A 20,692-nucleotide genomic window follows, 5' to 3' on the forward strand; every position below is an offset into this window, starting at 1 on the left:
TCAAGTACCGTGGAGGAAGGCCTCTACTCTCCGTCAGCAGCCAGTTAAGAGGACCACTAAGCTCCCCTGACAGCACCCTCTCAGGGCAGGAAACCCACACTTTCACAGAAGAGTTGTCTCCTCACTCTCTGAAAGTTGCTGTGCTTCAGGCCAAGCTTGCCATCCTTCTTGCTAATGAAGCTACAAAACCCGTCCCTCCAGCTGAAATGTCGATGTCAACTATCTCTACTGCTGGCATATTCTGTTTGATTTGCAAGATATTTTGTGTGCGGACAGGGACCTTATGCTCCGGCACCCAGGACAAGTCAACTTGGACAAGAGCAAAGGGGCTTATGCTCCCCCGGCGCAGAAAATCTCTTAAAAGAATCCATATAACACCCTTTCCTGATTTAAATTCATGTTCAGCGTTTATCTGACTTACCAATAACTGTCTATGTTTTATGTCTAATTTTAAAAAACTTTTATGTTGTTCATTCTTTCCTTTGTGTACATTAATCCTCCCAGTAACATGGCCTTGAAAAATCGGCACTGTTTAGCATATTGATAAAATGTTCTATACTCTCCTACTTGTAAGTCGTTTTGAATAAATGCCAAATGAAAAAATGTAAATGTATATCTCGGTCTGAAACTGGACTCAGTTTCCATGACAGTACTGCTTACCACAGCGCATGATCAGTCGGTGCTGACCTGCTTGGAGTATTTCAGGTGGAAGCTAGTGGTCCCTCTGAAGCAAATCCAGAGGCTCCTGGGCTATCTGGCTTACTCTGTGGCAGTTATGATGGATATGAGACCACTACAGCACTGGCTGCAGAGTCAAGATCCTTGGAGAGTGTATCACAGTGGCATGCTGGCGCACCTTTAGTCTTTGGTCAGACCTGACAAGTCAAAGCAGGGATACAACTGCAGCAGGTCTCGAGGCACATTGTGGTCATGACCGACGCCTTGATGTTTGACTGGAGTTCAGTGTGTAATGGGCAAGCAGTGTTGGGTCGTTGGACGGGCTCCCACCTGCAATGGCACATCAACTTCCTAGAGCTGCTGGCTGCCTTGCTTGCTGCTGTGGCGTACATATGTTGGACAACTGATGCACTCTCACAGCATGTAACACTCTGGGAAATGTGGCGGTGTACAAATCATTTGGGATCTAAAGTGTTTGTAGCCGCTATTTATCTTATTGAGGATTAGTCTCTGCACAACCTGATCCTCAGGTTCCTCACGGATCCGAGACTTATATAGCGCTCCATTGCCTCTTGAGGTCCTTGAAGGCCTTCAGTTGGCTCCGTTTGAGCCCCTGGGAGATGCCAGTCTTACTCATTTTACGATTAAGATGGCTGTATTGGTGGCACTTGCCTTTATCAAAAGGGTAGGGGACCTCCAAGCCCGTCTGTGTTCAACGAGTGCCTCGAGCCTGGCTATGTCCCCAAAATTCCCATCACTCCTTTTCGGGACCAAGTGGTGAACCTGTAGACACTCCCCGCATGGGAGGAAGACCCAACCTTTTTGTTCATTGAACCATAGTTCACTGGCCTTTGAAAGTACAATCAAAAGTGATATGTTCTCAAGTTCAAACCCCATACTATCTTTCAACATAATGTCTTGTTCCTTCCAGCAGGGAGGCATTACCAGATTTTTGAACCAGAAGAGAAATGGGTGTATGAGGAGGGGCGGATTAGGATTAAAAAGTGGCAGTGGGCTTTTTGGACAAGAGCAGCCCACCACTTTGGGTCCACCCCTGTGTATACTGTAGTTATGCAGAATCCACATAATTACAAGTAAATGAGGAATCACAGTGCAGACTGGAAAAAGTAACTAAACTTTTTAAAAAGTAAGACTTTTTAAATTAAATTAATGATTCTCATAAAAGCTGTTTGGCCCTTTGCCATGTTTGTTTTGCATTATTTGTGCTGCGTTAGGGCAAACATCATAACATTAGCAAAAATGCCATGTGTATTTCCCTTTTGATGATGCTATTTTCTCTAGTTTAGTCTATGGAGCAAACACTTGTGTTTCAACTGAACAAAAAATACAGCTCAGATTTTTTGCATGTTAGTAAAGATGTCAAAGTGCGGTTTGTATGTGTATAAAAAAATATTATACAGGGAATCACAAATCCCATGTTGTGTAGAGGCATCATAGCTTACTGAGATTTGAAGATATTTTCATTTAACATTTACTTTCCCTTCTTGTTTGCATTCATTTAGATGTAGAATTTAAAAATAAAAATAGATTGTAGGTGTGACATTATGTTAAAATAGTTGACCTATATAGCGGTTTATAAAATGTTGCATTGTTTTACATGAAAGAGTAGAAAGAGAGAGGACCACCCTAAGAAAAGCAATTTTAATGGAATTTGCAGAGGTTAATCTAATATCACCAGTCTCCCGGTGAGCAAGTCAACATAGCGGCGGTGGCAAGGAACCAAAACTCAGATGATGAATGAATGAAGAACAAAACATCAGGAGAAGCCAGTCTCCTGAGCGTCACCTGGGAACAGCCCTCTTCACGGTCACCACATAGATTTCCAATGAGATTTAGATATGGACTCTGGCTGGGCCATTCAAAAACCTTAATCTTGTTTTGGTGAAACCATTTCTGGAGGTCATTCATTAAGGTCATGCTAAACGGTGACATTTTTCTTAATCTTATCTGTTTTGACGGAAGCCTTAAGGTTTTTGGCCCAAACTGACTGCTATTTGGAGCTATTCATTATTGCATCCACTGTGAATAAAGCCTCAGGTCCAGCTGAAAAAAAGCAACCCCAAAGCATGAAGCTGCCACCTCCTTGCTTTGCTGTAGAGATGGTGTAATGTTGGTGATGTGCTGTGCTTTTTGTACCGAACATGTTTTTTTGTGTGATGGCCAAAAAGTTTGATTTGGCATCATTACATTATTCTTTACCCAGGCTTGGATGTTTGTTTTGGTTATAAAGGGTTGCCTTCCTCCATAGCCCAGACATATGAAGAATTGGGACGATTGCTATCACAACCAGATTGTTGTAACAATAACCAGTACATGTCAATGGTTGCAATTCTTTTAATTATGCTGCAGGCCTCTTGGCAGTCGCCCTTACCAGTTTCTAACTGGTTTTCTCATCAATTTTAGTGGGATGTGCTGGCCTTACTAATGTCACTGCTGTGACCTACATTCCTCTCTTTGTTAATTACTCTCTTTACATTGTTCAATGGTATATTCAATGTCCTGGAATTTTTTTGTAACCCAGTCCTGATTTATATATTTTTTTAAATGGGGTCCTGAATCTGCCTAGTAAGCTCTCAGCATTTTAAATTGGATATTACCAAATCCATTGGGACAGTCATGGTTTTTAAGGGTTAATCAGTGACTTGAATTGATGGCGGGTGTATACTTATTTCTATTTAACTTAAGTCTGAATGTGATTGGTTGATTTCAAACACTGCCACAAACCCTATTGCACACTCATGGAACCTGGTTGTTGTACATTTGTAACTTTTTACTTTTACCTCCTAAATGATTCTTGTTGTTATTCACTTGAATACATATTTTACAATTAAGGTGGAACATGTTCCAACATGATTCATCTTGATTAAATTTTTAACATGTGTGTAGACTTTTTAGATCCACTGTACATACAAAAACTACTTTTCGAACTCCTCTTACAAAATGAGTCAGATTTGCAAGAACTTTGGTGTGTCGCATCTGGAGACACTACTGACAAAAAATTATTAAAAGTTTTTTTATTGATCAAATGGTTCGTGCATAGGCGTCAACGAATTATAATGCTAGCATGTGAATGTGGCTGTATCTTTGCGGCACTCCAGTGCTTGACAAGAAACCTGGTATGTATCCTCAGTGGCGCATTTCGTCTGCCTTATAAAAATGTGTTTAATTATAAGCAATTATAAGTTATAAGCATTTTTTTGTGTTCTAAATGCCTTTCCCTGTTGTAAAATTTGTTTTTCAAAATCTTATCATGTGATGTCCAAAATATGTTTGACCCCATAATTTCTGCTTTCAGCTATATTTATTTTAATTCTCATGAGTAATTACATTGAATTGTGTTTTACTAAATTAAAAAGTTCACTATTTTTCCAGTCTGCACTATGGATGTTGTTTAACAAAACAATTGTTTGTGGCTTTTTATCTTATTCTTATTCTGTTTGTCTATCTGTATTACTTTGAAAAATATACAAAATACGTGTATTTCTAGAAAAAAAAATTGTATCATGAATAAATATTTATAAATACTAAACTAAGCAAAAACAGTGCCTAAAGTGTAACAACACTTACCTTGCACTGTCTACAACAGAGTCCATTGCTACACATTGCATCATGGGTAAGAGTACATTTCTTACAGCATTCCCCCCCAGCACGGAAGCAATCCTACAGTAAATAAATAATGTTATAGGTAATTACAAAATCACAACAGTCACCTTCCTATGTTTTATACTAAGACACTTCAGGAAATAAAAAAACAGACAAGACGAATTTTTTCCAAGGAAAAAGGTAATTTCGCTACCCACCACATGAGAGCCACAGTCACATTCTTCTCCTTGTTCCACAAAGCCGTTTCCACATTCTGGAGGATCTAACAACTGCAAAAAGAGAAACCAGTGTATCATTACCAATCTATTTCTTCTCAGATCTCTCTGGCGTCCGAGGCCCTCGCAGGGCCACAAGGAGTGAAATGGGGTCCGCAGAACAGCCTGGAGACGAACTATGCACCTTTTAAGGATTTATAAAGTAACACATAGTTGTCACAGATAAGTCATCGTTCTGACAGGAACTAACAGTTTGTATCTGATAATTTCTCCAAATTATAGGCCTTTTGAAATCTAGGAAATTTAAGTGTATAAGGCAAAAGCAACACACGCATTTATATTTACACACACACACACACACAGTACATACATACAGACACACACACACACACACACACACACACACACACACATATATATATATATATAAATGAAGAAAATCTTCATTTAAAAATCTTTTGCCGAAAATTCGGTGAAATGACGCGCGCACAGTTAAGCCCTGGGGTTATACTCCTTTGGTATCGTTTGAAAAATGAATTGTAACCATTTTTCCCTCAGACGTTCTTCCTTTGGTAGTTGAAATATATGTTAAACTAACTGCATCTACTCATCTATTGCAATATAACTTCAATAACTGCATTAACTCATCTACTGCACTGTGACCTTATTAACCGCATTAACGCATCTACTGCACTGTAACTTCAATAACTGAACTAACTCATCTACTGCACTGTAAATGTATAACTGCATCTACTCATGTATTGCACTATAACCTCAATAACTCATGTACTGCACTGTACCTTTAATAACCGCACCAACTCATCTACTGCACTGTAACTTTAATAGCTAATGTCTGTAACTAATGCACACTCAAGTCACTTGCACTATTGTATAGTCTATATTGTTATCTGTTCATAACCACCTGTACATTAATGTTCACAGTATATAGCCTTCTGTCTACATTGTTCATAGTACATACCGACTGTCACATTTTCATAGTACATGGCCATTGTATAGTATTTTCCTAATATTGTATTCTGTATTTATTCACACTGTATATCCTGCACTTGCTAATTGCACTTCTGGTTAGACCTAAACTACATTTCGTTACACTGTACTTGTATATGTGTAATGACAATAAAGTTGAATCTAATCTAATCTAATCTAAAAAATAAGACGGACTTCGTTTCACACCGTAGAACACAGGTTCTAGACATGTTACACACTCATCACGAACGAGTGGCAGTCTTTGGGGGAGGAGAAATACGTTTTTGCGTCAGTCTCTGCAAAACGTAGGCGGGGACTATGTATATTGACGTAGATATGCGGGTGTCCTAGTCCATGTCTCGTTTGTGTGATTCAGAGTCGACTCCCATTTTTACAGCATATGACGCAATTGGAGCGGGACAGACAATGCCATTGCATAACGTATGCTAATGTTATGACGCAACCAGTCAAAAGACACATGATCCAATGCAAGCCAATTCATAGTAGATAAAACTCTGTTGAGAAGAAAATATTGATTTAGACATGCAAATGCAGCTGTCAGGGAAATCCTTTCCATTTGTTTCACTTTTGAAGCAACAAAATGGAAGTTTGGGTGAACAAAAGAGCTGCTCAGAGCTTCTGAAGCTCTGCGTGTGCTTCAAGTAGAGGAGCAGGGTGTGTACCGGACACAACACTTCAGGGATGGGTATCACTCTCCAGGGGGGAGTGCCTGCAAGTTCAAGACCTGGTCCCTGAAGGGAGCAGACAGGAATTTGGGCACTTAGCACTGTTGAGGTTGCAGAAACACAAATGAGTCGCCTGGCCCAAACTCTAGGCACTCATTGGACATAGAGTTTGCATGCAGATCTCCCACCCTGTTGATGCAGGAGAGCGCCACTAGTAGAGCCGTCTTCATTGTGACATGAGGTAGAGCGGCTTCTCCCAGGAGCTCTACGGGGCCCTTCTCAGGCCCTCAAGGAACATCATCCAGTAATCTCTGAGAACCAAGTCTGGTTGGGTCAGTAAAGTACTTCCACTTGTCCCGCTGCTAGCTGTGTCATGGTTCCACTATCATGTCATGTTTTATTCTTGTCTCAAGTGGAGCCATGGCATTGCCTGATGGTTTTGTGTGGGGAGAGATGTTTTTGACAATGACGGTCTTCCATACTCTCCCCGAGTCGCGTGATCATTCCTACCCTCCTGTTTCCTAGTTTCTGTTAATTACCTTGCCTATAAAGAGTCCTCATGTTTCTTTGTCTCGTTGCTCGTGCATTTCTTGCTGTTCCTGTTTGATGTTTGCTGTTCGATCCAGTATGATGTGCCAAGTCATTGTTCCTGTTCCCTATTTCCACGTGTCTTAGTAAGTGTCAGTTTAGCGTTTATATCAAGTGTTTGTTTTCTTAGTTAAGTTAGTCAGTGTCCTTGTTTATCGTTAAAGTTATATATATATCACTGTCCTGTTTTACCCCACCGTGGGTTTTTTGTTTGATTTATTGTTAATAAATATCTTTGTTAACACCTTCATCCGCCTTGTCTCTGCCTGCACTTGGGTTCTCACGCCATGTCTCACCTGGAGAGTCATGACAGAATGCACGAGCCAACACAGAACCCAGTAGGCAGCATGGACGGTACGACGTTGTCCTTGCGGTCTCGCCAGGCCCACTTGATGCTTGGATTCCGCCAGGGGAATTATGGTGACCAGGAGTTCGCCAGGGCATTCTCGGCGGTGGCGGAGGTGACCGAGTTTGGTGAGGAGGAGTTGAAGACGATCTTCAACTGCTGCCTCACCCGGCGCCTCACACCGTCAGAGAAGAGGCTGCTGGCTCCCTTGGGGTTTGCGGACATGGTCAGGTACGTGGCCAACCGTAGCGATCCCGGGGGTGAGGTTCCACATGGGACTTTCACCCCACGGTCGAGCGCTGCGGAGGGTATCGTCCTGGCCGCCGCTGCCCTTGGGGAGTCAGTACCCTCTGGCTCGAGCTCCACGGTCGCCAGCCCTTCTGGTGGAGTCCAGGATGAGTGGGTGGCTAGAGACTCGAGGACGACGTCGCGGGAGTCCTCCTTCCCGGTACTCCCTCGGTTCCCCACTGGCCCGGCTGAGTCAGCCGTGGGCCAGACTGACCGTAGTGGGAGGAGAAGGCCACGTGGAGGACGTCCCAGGCCGAAATTGCTGTCCTGTCGCCCAGTTCAGCAACCGGCAACAGTTCCGGGTTCCCCGAGTCCTGTGGTCCCGAGTCCGGTGGTGTCAAACCCCAAATATTTTTTGGGGGGGCGCTGTGGGAAGGTGACGGTCCGTCCGGCACCGAGCCCGGCCCAGCAGCCGCTGGAGGTCGCTGCCCAGCCGCCGTCAGAGGTCGCTGCCCAGCCGCCGTCAGAGAGCGCTGCCCAGCCGCCGTCAGAGAGCGCTGCCCAGCTGCCGTCAGAGAGCGCTGCCCAGCCGCCGTCAAGTCCGGCTGCCCAGCCGCCGTCAAGTCCGGCTGCCCAGCCGCCGTCAAGTCCGGCTGCCCAGCCGCCGTCAAGTCCGGCTGCCCAGCCGCCGTCAAGTCCGGCTGCCCAGCCGCCGTCAAGTCCGGCTGCCCAGCCGCCGTCAAGTCCGGCTGCCCAGCCGCCGTCAAGTCCGGCTGCCCAGCCGATCTTCCAACCCTGGTCCAGCCCGGCATTCCAGCCGTGGTCCAGCCCTACAGTCCTGCAGGGGACTAGGACAGTTCCCCCCAGGACTACTCCTGTCAAGCCTCCTGGGGCTCCGCGCCCTGGCGCGTCCCCAAGGGCTGGAACTTCCCCACCCAGCCCTCCCCCTTCTGGACTACCCATGTTTTCTTGTCTGCCCCCACCCCCCCTCCCTTGTTTGTTATTTTTATTATCCCACCCCAACCCATGCATTATCTTGTCGTGTTTGCCTCTTGTCATGTTTGCCTTGTCTGTCTGGTTTTTGTCCTTGTCTAAGTTAGTCTTGTCTTGTTAGTTACCCCTTGGTGAACACCTGGAGGTGTTCATTAAAGGGGGGGCTTATGTCATGGTTACACTATCATGTCATGTTTTATTCTTGTCTCAAGTGGAGCCATGGCATTGCCTGATGGTTTTGTGTGGGGAGAGATGTTTTTGACAATGACGGTCTTCCATACTCTCCCCGAGTCGCGTGATCATTCCTACCCTCCTGTTTCCTAGTTTCTGTTAATTACCTTGCCTATAAAGAGTCCTCATGTTTCTTTGTCTCGTTGCTCGTGCATTTCTTGCTGTTCCTGTTTGATGTTTGCTGTTCGTTCCAGTATGATGTGCCAAGTCATTGTTCCTGTTCCCTATTTCCACGTGTCTTAGTAAGTGTCAGTTTAGCGTTTGTTCCAAGTGTTTGTTTTGTTAGTTTAGTTAGTCCGTGTTCTTGTTTTGTAATATATATATATTCTGTTAGTTTTTCCCCCTCGTGGGTTTTGGTTTTGCCTGTGTTTTATAGTCTTGTCATTGTTTAATAAATCAGTGTTTACATCATACCGTCTGTGTCTGCCTGCACCTGGGTTCTCCCGCCATGTCTCAAAGAGAGATTCATGACAAGCTGTGCGCTAAGACATCCATGCCGAGGGGGGCCTCGGTCAGGGAGTGCCAAAGTGGGTGATGTCCAGGGAAAAACTGCTGCCGAAGACGCCCTATGTACCAGGAGCCTCTGAAAGAGTTTCAGTGTTGTGTTGCATACCGTTCAGCACTCGCTTTAACAACCTCTGCTGCTTGTTCACTTGCCTCGAACAAAGAGGGAAAATGTGTGAGCTCCCTCTTTTGTAGATGTGTCTTGAACAGCTAGAGTTTTTAGTTGAATGTGAAAACTCTCTGGACCAAGTCAGGCAGCATTTTTAAACTCCCTTGCAGATCCACATTTTGTCCATTCAGATAATGCAGTATGTCGACCAAAAAATGCCAAATCCGATATCCACTGGGGGTCATGCAGCTCAGGATAGTCCTTCTATTTTTCCGCAAGAAACAGCTTCACTGGATTCAAAAGCTCAAAAAAAGTGAAAGAACATTACCTCTTGAAAGCCATGTCACAGTGCAGTAGCACATCAGATGGAAGATCTTCATGAAGTATAGCAATGAGATTTCGGAACTGTAAAATTGACAATATCCAGCACAGGTTTTGTTACATGGTCTTAGTTTAGTTTTTTAGTTTTTTGTTGATGAATAATACAGTGAAACTTCCAAAAATCTGGAAAACGGTCATCAGTTTTACACAACCCCACACAAGCATTCTTAGATCCGACCATAGAGGGCGCTCCATCCGTGGCAATTGCGGTTATTTTTGATAATGGCAGATTGGCTTTCTGAACAGCTGTCATCAGTGTCTCTTTCAGATCAATGCCACAAGTCCTGTCTTTCAGTGGCATAATGTCAAGCAGTTCTTCTTTAATCGTGCAGTCTTCTGACACAGACCGTACAAATATTGCCATCTGTGGCCTATCCTGAACATCGCAGGATTCATCAACAGCAATGCTGACATACATGCACTTCAGAAGATCTGAATATAAATTTGTTCAACAGCGTTATTAATTTCTGATATTCTTTGTTAAACAGTGTGTAATGACAATTGAAGGTTCGCTATCAAACATTTCAAGTTCGTTTTCGGGAAAAAAAAAACTTAATAACATCATTAAGGCACATGTAGCTTTTTAGCATATAAAATATTCCATGCCAGCTCATATGATGCTAATGTGACTGTCTCTGAATGTTTGATACATTTCCGAAAGATTTAAGTATGCTTCTCTGACTGACGTTTCAAGGTTTTACCTTGTGCTTTCGAAGTTCACTGCCTTTGGGAAATTCCCGGCCCTCGGTAGGATGGAGTATTGTGAAATAGCACTCCAGATTTAAAACCTTAAAATGGCGACAGTGAAGTCTAGCATATCAAGCAGAAGGGTTTTCCGTTTCTTTCAACAAAAAAAGATAAATCCTCCCATTCAGATTGAAATGTTCTGTGCTCATCTTACATATTTGCGTTTAGCTGTACGCTTCCCTGACTCTGCCATGATGATTGACAATTACAGTACGAGCTAGATGAGGCTAGCCACTTGTAGTGCAAGACGTTCAGTACAAAAATATTTTAAAAAATAATTAAATTGACAATTGACGCCACCCCTGTTCTATACCATCGTTTTTCACATATCATTTCCCTCTTATTTTAGGTGTGAGTTATGGTTAGGGTTGGGGTTTGATGTGGGTTTAAGTTTAATTTATAAAAATGTTGTCCTTAGGTCAACATCATATGTTGTCCAGAGGACATCAATCACTTGGCAAAATCAGTTCGAGGGACATGCATAGATGCAAGGATATAATGTTGGCTTGTCTGGCTGAAATGAAAAGTGGAGTTGTGTCATCCGCATAGCAGTGATAGGAGAGCCATGTTTCTGAATGACCAATCCTAGGGATGCCATTTATATAGTAAAGAGCAGTGGTCCAAGGACCGAGCCCTGGGGTACACCAGCTGTGAGATGTTGAGGCTCAGAGACCTCACCCCTCCAGGATACCCTGAATGACCTACTTGAAAGGTAAGACCCAAACCACTGGAGCGCCATTGTCGGGACATCCATAGTCCTGAGTCCAAAATGAGTTCAAAAATGATTTATGACCCTTTAATGAGCAAAAAACAGGTTCCTTAAAAACTCTTTAAAAGATTACAGACCACTCTAGACAAACCTTGTTGGGTTTATTGAAGAGGCAGCTCCCTGCTCCCTGCTTGAGGAATTTAATGTATTCTTCTACACTGCATCGCGAAAACTTTCTGGGTAGATAGTATCTGTCAGAACACACAATACAGTTAACAAAGTTCAGTAACCTACATGCAAAAACAAGAGAGAGAGAGAGACACATTATGTACAGTAGATTTCAGAATACATTCAGCTGATGCCTGGTTTGAAAGCAACTCACAGTAGTATTGTAGAAACATCAAATGTGTTTTTGAAAACAGAACTCACAATCTTGCACTTGACTCACCCTGTATCTTCCATGATGCAACCCAGCCATGGATCTGAACACTTGCAGGCACCTGTCACACACAAACATTAAATATAAACATCTTACTCTATACTGAAATATGCTGTAATTGATCATTACTGCTAATTTTGAAGAAAATAAGTAGAATACTATAGGTACAATTTAGTATTTAACCTATGTGCGCCCTTACGGAAATCTTTGTCTTTCTCATTTTTGTTTTATTTATAATTTTGACTGTTAAAGCATATAGCATTTAAAAGTTGTGTATTTTATTACAATTTATAGAATAATATTTTATCCTCATATGCTTTTTAAAATCTGTTTTAAGTTATTTACAATAAAAAGTTACACTGAGGCACTGAATGACAAACTTGTCCTCACTAAAACCTGTTATAACTAAAATATTCAATCTCTTTTAAGCATTTAAACAATTGAAGCATAGAAACATAGATTCTTAATTGAAGACTTTCTTTATTTTGACAAAGATAAAACATTTTTTTTGTGTAATGTATTTTAGAGCACTGCAGACCAACTGAAAATATGCAGCTATTTTTGTGTTTGTTGGTATGGATGTCAGACTGTGGTTTACTTGTACACACTGAAAAACGTCATGGTTACGGATGTAACCTCAGTTCCCTGATGGAGGGAACAATATGTTGTGTTGACAGAATAGGGTTTGACTTGAGAACCTATCATCTCTGATTGTTCTTTTAAAAGGCCAATGAACTTGGCGAATGGAATGGCATGCCAGTCTCCGCCCCATACATACGGATATAAAAGCTAGCGTGCTCATTCATTCACCTTTCTATATGTCTGTCTATCTATCTATCTGTCTGTCTGTCTGTCTGTCTGTCTGTCTATCTATCTATCTATCGCTGCCCGTCCATGCAGACGGCTTGGGAGCCGATGCGGAACTAGAAGCAGACAATGTTGTGGCGGTGTCCAAAAAGAACACAGCCAACCGTGACCGCAATACCTTGATAGACATGTGCTCGCAGTGCGGACATGCCGTATCCGTGAATGCTACTTCAGCATGCTGGCTTCCCAGACATGTGATGCAGGTACCGCACCGCCAGACAGGCCTGGCGACAAGTGCACGCTGTAGGAAATTTCAGCTCTTTTAGAAATTTGCTCTAATAGACACCTTCGGCTCACTACCCAAACCCCAGAGGGGAAGTCGCACACACCAGGACGAATCAGCTGCTTTGCGTCATAGAAATCCAGTAGTAATCAAGATAAATCGAGATAATTCGCTCAGCATTTAGCTTCGCCGGTTCTGAAGAACAAAAGGTGAATGAATGGGCACGCAATCTTCCCTTTATACCCGTAAGTACGGGGCGGAGACTGGTATGCCATCCCATTCGCCAAGTTAATTGGCCTTTTAAAAGTACAATCAGAGATGATAGGTTCTCAAGTTAACCCGCATTCTGTTGACACAACGTCGAGAGACCGACAGAAAGGGAAGTTCTGTCTACATTTTTAAAGAAAGACATTTTAATACACTGCAAGTCACAAATCCCACTCTGTGTATAACTGTACTTGGTTATTGAGCTTAAAGATTTAAACACATTCATACCTTCATACATCATACATCAAAAACTGGCATTTAAAGGGTTAAAAATATAAAAATGAATAAGTTTAGTAATTTGTGTTTAGAACTAATGTTGGCAAAAAAAATCTAAGCCAGAAGCCTCTGTGTAACTTTTTTAATTCGTGCACAAAGGTTACATTTACTATAGATGAATAATAGCATATCAGTAAGTTTACAGAGTGAAAAGATGTTAACCTGCCATGGCATGCTCCTTATTCCACATCATTCCCAGGTTCTGTCCTAAACTCTGGCACAACGTGATGGCCATCGACCCAACATTTCCATACTGACACAAACAGACAGATTAGTTAGTAGTCATTAAGCAGCATTCCAGAAGTAGTAGACCATTTGAAAATCTTTGGCATTCTCTTTTCAACATACTTGGATTTGGGACATACTAATTCTACTATTTAGGATGGATAGTATGCAAATTGGGAAGCAGCAAAGGTCTTTTATTACTGAAACAACAGCAAACTTATCCATTAGCAACTACTTAACTTGTCCATCAGCGCCACCTATCTTACAGGAGTGAAATAGCTGTTGGCAATCAAGTGCATCCCCTTAATATGAAAGGTTAGTGCGTCGCCCATTCGCATCACATTATCATATCGTGTGCATTATGAAATGCCCATTATACCGAATTGACAGCATGAATGACAAATTTAAATTAGTATTCATTGTAAGTAGATTCATCAGTTTTGTTTTGATTTTCCCCCTTTTACACTTTCTCTATTTTACTTTTGTGGTGGACTTTCAACTTTAAGCTGCAAGCCCCCACCTAGCGTAGCAAAGTCTCACAACGTATTAATTTTAATAATGTAAAAAATACAAGACTTTTTAAACAAAATCTCAAAAAGAGCTGAAATTCTTACCTCATTGATTCCTCCTCCTCGTGTCAGTGAGCAAATCCCTTCAATGTAGGCAGTTCCACTGTGACTGCTTTGAAATGTATGCCCCCTGTGGGTAAAAATACCAAAACAGTTTTATTTTAATTCCATTTATTTTCTTAGCTGATTATCAAAAATGTTGCACTGAAGTTTCATCAGTATTGCAACTCCATATGTGACCCTGGACAAAATCAGTCATAGGTAGAATGGGTATGTTTGTAGCATTAGCCAACAATACATTGTATTTCCTTTATGCCAAAAATCATTAGAATATTAAGTGAAGATCATGTTCAATGAAAATATTTTGCAATTTTCCTGCCGCAAATATATAAAAACTTCTGTGATAGATACAGCAAAATCTCAAATAATAATGGCCTTAAACAAGGCTAAAAACTTTGCTCGCTGCTGCCCGCTCTGTAACCACTCAAGTTTGGTATCTGTATAAAGCTTAGAATTTCCGCTTTTGGGTTCATGCTCCACAACGTCATTATGGCGGTAAGCCAATAGAGAACTTTAAAACAAACCTGTTTCTTCTTAGAAACAGCCTGCAACAGCGCCTCTTATGGACAATGTTAAAGGCAATTTTCTCAATTTTTCTTTGCACTTTCAGATTCAAGATTTTTAAATAGCCAAATAGTGCCCATCCTTACAAACCATACAGAGTATATTTATTCATACATTAAGCTTATGTACCCTCAAACTGTTCGCAGCAGAACCCGGACTCGTGCCTGATGTACATATTTCTACCAGCCACAGAACCTTTCCCCTACAGAGACGATAACGCAGATCGCTCTCCTAGTTCCATTGTCACGGCGCCCGCCCCGGTTTCCGGGCATTCTGTTTATCTCTGTTCGAGCCGAGGAAGCACCCATACTTCGGGCCGAGGTCACCAGTCATCTGTCACCCCTTACTGGATCTCCATACTCTGAACAAGGCCCTCCACAGGATGAGGTTAAGAATGTTCCTGCAGAAGCGCATCCTGACGTCTGTCCGACATAAGGATGGGTTCGTGGCCATTGACCTGAAGGATGCGTACTTCTATGTCTCAATTCTCCCTCGTCACAGGCCGTTCCTCCAGTTTGCGTTCCAGGGAAGTACAAGGCAGTACCAGTACAAGGTCCTGCCTTTCAATGGCCATGAACCAATAAGGATTGTTTCGTGGCCATCGACCTGAAGGATGCGTACTTCCATGTCTCAATTCTCCCTCGTCACAGGCCGTTCCTCCGGTTGCGTTTCGAGGGGAGTACAAGGCAGTACCAGTGCAAGGTCCTGCCTTTTGGCCTGGCCCCATCTCCCTGTGTCTTCACTTAGGTCGTGGAGGCTGTCCTCGCACCTCTCGGGGAGTAGGGCTTGCGTATTCTCAACTATATCTATGACTGGCTTATCTTAGCCCACTAGCAGCTCAGGCCACAGATTCCTTTCCTCTCCACCTTTCTTCTACACTTGCCCCAGGAGCCTCCGCTAGCGGCACAGGCCCTGGCCACTTTCCCTCCCAATTTTCCATCTGGTCTCGCCTCAGGAGCCGAACAACGCTTGAGGCAGCCTCCTTTCACGGTTCAGGTGGCTACTTTTCTTCCTACTCTCTCTCCCTCAGGCCCGCCCCACCTTCACGCTGGCTATCGCATCTCCAATGCCAGTTCCACCCAAAGGCCTGGCTTTGAAACCTCACCTCGTTGTCAGCACCATCCAGAACCCGATCCTTGCAAGTGCGGAAATAGACCTTTCTCCCTTCTATCACTCGCTGTCACCCCCACCCTCCGACCACCAGATCATAGTGGCGATGTTTCGGCCACTCTAATAAACCATGTCCAGTGAACAAGTCAGCAAAAAAAATAACATTTACTTGCCGACTCTATCGGTCCTTTTCCACCCCGCTTTTTAGCTACTTTTGCGTAAGCTCCATCGGCGTAGCAATTCGAAAATTGCTACCTTATCGACCTCTCCTCACCTCACTCCTCTCCCTTCCCCAGCATTAATCGCCTCATTCCCCTCAAATAAGTTTTCTCTGAATTACCACGACATCGACCAAGCAATTACTCAGATTAAAAACGCCAGTGCCGCTTCCGCAGGAGCCTTCCTATCCCTTCCCCACTGCAGCAGAAGCCCAGTTCTCTTTTCCAAGGCCACTGCAGTCTCAACTTCATTCACTCCCCCAGGAGCCTTAACCTTTACCGCTCCCCAGGAAACCTATCTCTACTCTGCACTACCGCAATAGTGCCTGCTCCAATAGAAGCCTCATCTTCCTTCCTCACCGAATTAGACACGCTCGCCCCATGGAACCTCCAACGGCGGCCATTTCAAGCCAGCCTCTTTGGGGGATACGTTGCCCCGGCTGCTGTCCCGCACAAATTGCATCTTTTGGTCACACAACGGCCCCAGGGCCATCTCCCCGGGTAAGGGGTGGGTGTTCCGAGTAAAGGAGTGGGGAGAATCACAGAGCTCGAAGACCTCGCCCTGGGACAGCTCGCCAAATACGCATACTATCCGTCCCACTTTATTATCTGCGAGGCCAACTCGTGAAATTATGTTTTATTAACAAGGTTCGATTCGGGAGAAGCACGTGCAGATATTTAACCTGGCTGGTTTTCGACTAGCAATTACAGCAATTATCCTATCAGCCCTATAAGTAGTCAAGCCGCCTTACCTCCATTCTCTCTAAGAAAGTGACTTTTTACTTGCCGCTAATACTGCTAATGCATCTCAAATGAGCTTCTTCGGCTTGTGTTTTGGTTACACAAGCAACACGGGTGTGGACACTGCCTATCGATGCGGACAACGGAGCACAATTATCAAGGAAAACCGCCACGTTGCCAACGGCATAGGTCCTACACACGACTATAATATACGCTTTGAAAACAAGATTCTCTGGTCTTATTTATCTCAGTTAAAGCACTGGTTTCTGGAGGAAATTCGGAGCTCTGCACAATACCATCCAACAGTAATATCTGGTTGTAACAGCATCATGCTGTGGCTGTGTTTTTCAGCAGCAGTAACTGGGAAACTAATCAGGGAAAAAGGAAAGCGCAACAGCGCAAATTAGGATCATTGTACTCTAACAATACATATACAATAATACTGATCCTAAGCACACAGCTTAAACAATGGAAGAGTGGTTTATAAACAACTCTGTCAATGTCCTTGAATGGCCTAGCCAGTGTTTGGGCTTGAACCCAGTTAAACCCCTGAAAATGTCTACTCATGGTCCATATCAAACATGGCACAATTTGAGAGGATCTGAGGAGAACCATTTCCAAATACAGTATTGTAAAGCTTGTCACATCACACCCAAAAAGACTTGAGGCTGTAAAGTTCTTTGAACCAAGTACTGAGTTAAGGGTATGGCATGTCACCTCATCCACTACTGCTTTAAATACATTGATTGAGCCTAAAGTGTCTGTCATTTATTTGCATGTAAGTAGAAATATAACGTACGAGAGTAGGTGAGCCACATCAATTTTCTCTTTGATATTCTCCTTCCTGTATTTCATGAAATCACGTAGAGTTACCAGAGGGTCATCACCAACAGAAACCATATTCTGAGTTGACCATGTCTCCATAGCGACGAGCACTATTCGGGTGTTAAGCTGTTCCTTATAGATCTGAAAACGACATGGACAATAAAAGATTATTATTATACATATGCTTAAGCATTAAATCATGAGTCTGTCGTAATCTATCAAAATTTTAACATCACAGGACGCACAGCGTCAGCCATGTTTACTACAGCTTTGGCAAAGTTCCTTGTCTGAGGAGCAGATCTTCTCATCTGAACAAACTTGAAAGAGAAACAACATAAACAAGAAAAGTCATTCAAACCGCATTGAATAAACTATAATAGGATTGACTTTTTTTTATCTTACCAGTTCGTAATCATTGACCACTAGTAATTCTACATACTTTGTTTCACTTTGATCTGTGTGCAGACCCCGCCGAACCTATAAGGGTAGACAAAGACACATTTATTCTTCATTGCTCTTTCTCAAAAGAGACAGATCTACTAAAACACTGTTACAAAAAATATATATATACTGTAAATCAGAGTTGGAACGTAACTAATTACAAATACTTATACAGTTCTTAAATGCATTTTTCAACTTTCCTGATTATAATAATGTGTGGTACTTTTACATGTACTTTGAGTAGAATAATATTCAACTTCTGTACATTTATTTTTGACCTAAAGTAAAAAGTAAAAAATAGACAGAGGTGCCAACAGAGGTACACGGCAAGCTGGAGTCTGATAGGCACTTTTCAAACAACTGCTACATACAGATGGATAAATATATAATATAATTGTTTACATTTTTGTAAGATCTGTGTTTTTTATTTTTTACTATACAAAAGTGGTATATTTCTTCACATTAAATACTGTAGTATACTGTAGTTTTTGCTATAGTAAACTGTAGTGAAATTCCTAGATATTACAGTGTTTACTATAAAGGCCCTACGATTTTCTATAGCAAACACAACGGTACTTTTCTTTTGACGGGTCGTCGGAAATACGCTCAAGTTTAATGTGTTTTTGACGCTAGCTTTATTTAAACGCTCGTGAAATAAAACTCAAAGAGCAACTCTGGAGATGAAATGCATGTGTTAATATCTTAATTCAGTGCAGATGCAGACAAACTCACAACCATCACACGTGTAGCACGTTAAACTGTGTTGTTCATCCACTTAGACACACACAAACACGCAGCTTTTCTATTGCACCTGAAAAACTGTTTTGCATGCATACTGTACTGGCTAATTTATTCCTAGCACAGACCGATTTTTTCATAGCATGTGCAACATATAGGTTGAACTGTAAAGCCCTGCACATACATGTGTACAGTACATATTTAGGACATTTTCAATGTATTTATTCATATTAACCAGTAATTTAAATTATACATAAACTTTTATAAATTTGAATTTTTTTCTTAGATGTATGTATGTTAATGTGTTTGTAAATACAAACTTAAAATGATTTAATACTTTTAATAAATTACATTTTCTTAGAACTCTTTCCATCACTGATATAAATATATTTATATATATCAGGGCTCTAGGCTAACATTTTTACTCTGCCCTGACTGAACATTTTGGCAGTGCAAGCAGAACATTTAATGGGACACCTTACATCTGCCTAAATACTGACAAATACTTTGATAATAAATAAACTTAACTTACAGTAATCAAAATGTGCAGTTTTATTTTTATTTCAGAGCTATATGACATTCCTCATTACCAGGGCCAGTCTGTTTTGTGTTTATGTGTTAAAATAGTCCTTAAGGTTACCTGTCTATGCATTTAACAGCAGGCGACAGCAGATTAGATTCTGCTCATCATTTAAAGAGAGACAGAGCCTACATGTTTATACATTTCGTTATATATTTTGACCACAAGGAGGCAACGGTCTAAAATGTTTTGTGTTCTCTCAGACATCTAGATATCCGTATGCCATCTCGAATCCAATGAGACCAACTGCATGATTTTCGGCCAAACCTTTAAGAAGTCATAAGCAAAATCATTTTTTGTTCGTAACTCTTGATGCTGAAACACAGCATGTTACCTCAGGTCAGCACTGTCTCAAGATGCTTACATGCTAAATTTGTGCTAATTGGACAAATGAGTTTGAAAAAGATTAAAATGTTTTGGAAATTTTTATGAATAAAAATGACATATGGTCATTGAATAAGGTGAAATCATCATGAGCCAAGATTTTAAGGATTTTTTAAGGAAAAAGTTTGTTTCTGGCACTGAAAATGCTTTCGTGGAACTGCTGGCTTCGGTTTGAAGTGTTACAGACATGATAACACTGACTGAGCACATTCGGGAGAAAGTTGATTCATAATGGAGACCAAATCCAGTTCTCGTCTGAGAAGGGATGCTCTGGACAGGAGAGAGTTTGCTCCTTTCCCAGTTGACCTGAAGCTCTTATCTAGGTGCCAGAGCACCCGTCCCTGTGAGCATAGATTAGTTTGTGGACTGAGCCAGAATCAGCCAGTCATCCAGATATTTCAAAATGTGGATGCCCTAGATCCGCAGTGACCTCCATGACTATGACCATGTATGACCTTGCCATTGCTAGCACCATTCCCTAACCACTAGGCAACAGGAAAGAAAAGCAGACCTTTGCCACATCCTTCATATCTGCCAGGTTGAGCCACAGCTGCCTCTCCTAGACCATTAGGATGAGTTTCCCTGAAACAACCACGATTTTGTTAGCTCATCATTCACTTCAGAGAAGAATGGTACTGGGCTAGGTTGTGATACCAAGTATCAAGCCTTGAGTGTTTAGGGCGGGCATAGGTTTCCGCTGTAGTCTAATCGCATTAGCTGCCCAGGAAAGCAATGCTGATTCTCTGTTTCCTTTCCTAAAAAAGTATGTATGATAGGCGTTGCGTGCAAATAAAGTGCACTCTCATATGTTTCTGTACTTCCTTTCAAATTTTTTAAAGCACTAATTTGACAGCCAAATGACACCATTCCACTTCTGCATTGTAAACTCTAAAAAGAACTACTTGTTAAAAATCAAGTAAAACGCGCACCGTGTAGTACTGATGGTGCACATCACACAAGTTGCCCAGAAAATAACGCGGACTCGTTGCATCATGTTGCTCTCATTAGTCTGATTTGATGCTCTGCAGAAAAAAAATGTGTTTTCCTTTAACAGCCGTGACAATGCTGATCCACGAGAAAGACAACGGAGCTCAGAATTATAAAATAGCAGTGTGTTTCTATTTAAATACCTCTTTTAC

The 20,692-nt window shown here is 42.1% G+C and overlaps 1 protein-coding gene across 2 annotated transcripts in view; it reads right to left on the minus strand.

Moving 5' to 3' along the window:
* The window catches only part of adam11 (ADAM metallopeptidase domain 11), a 70,275-nt gene that overhangs the window by 19,289 nt on the left and 30,294 nt on the right, over positions 1-20,692 (minus strand). For both annotated transcript variants that reach the window (XM_056771224.1, XM_056771225.1), the window contains 9 exons: positions 17,813-17,887; positions 17,656-17,727; positions 17,385-17,551; positions 13,938-14,022; positions 13,261-13,351; positions 11,475-11,526; positions 11,178-11,277; positions 4,500-4,571; positions 4,267-4,359 (listed from right to left, as the gene is read on the minus strand). In XM_056771224.1, the coding sequence (XP_056627202.1) occupies positions 4,267-4,359; positions 4,500-4,571; positions 11,178-11,277; positions 11,475-11,526; positions 13,261-13,351; positions 13,938-14,022; positions 17,385-17,551; positions 17,656-17,727; positions 17,813-17,887 (807 nt within the window). The remainder of the gene's footprint in view (positions 1-4,266; positions 4,360-4,499; positions 4,572-11,177; positions 11,278-11,474; positions 11,527-13,260; positions 13,352-13,937; positions 14,023-17,384; positions 17,552-17,655; positions 17,728-17,812; positions 17,888-20,692) is intronic.

This window comes from Triplophysa dalaica, chromosome 17 (genome assembly GCF_015846415.1).
Source record: "Triplophysa dalaica isolate WHDGS20190420 chromosome 17, ASM1584641v1, whole genome shotgun sequence".
Lineage (NCBI taxonomy): Eukaryota > Metazoa > Chordata > Actinopteri > Cypriniformes > Nemacheilidae > Triplophysa > Triplophysa dalaica.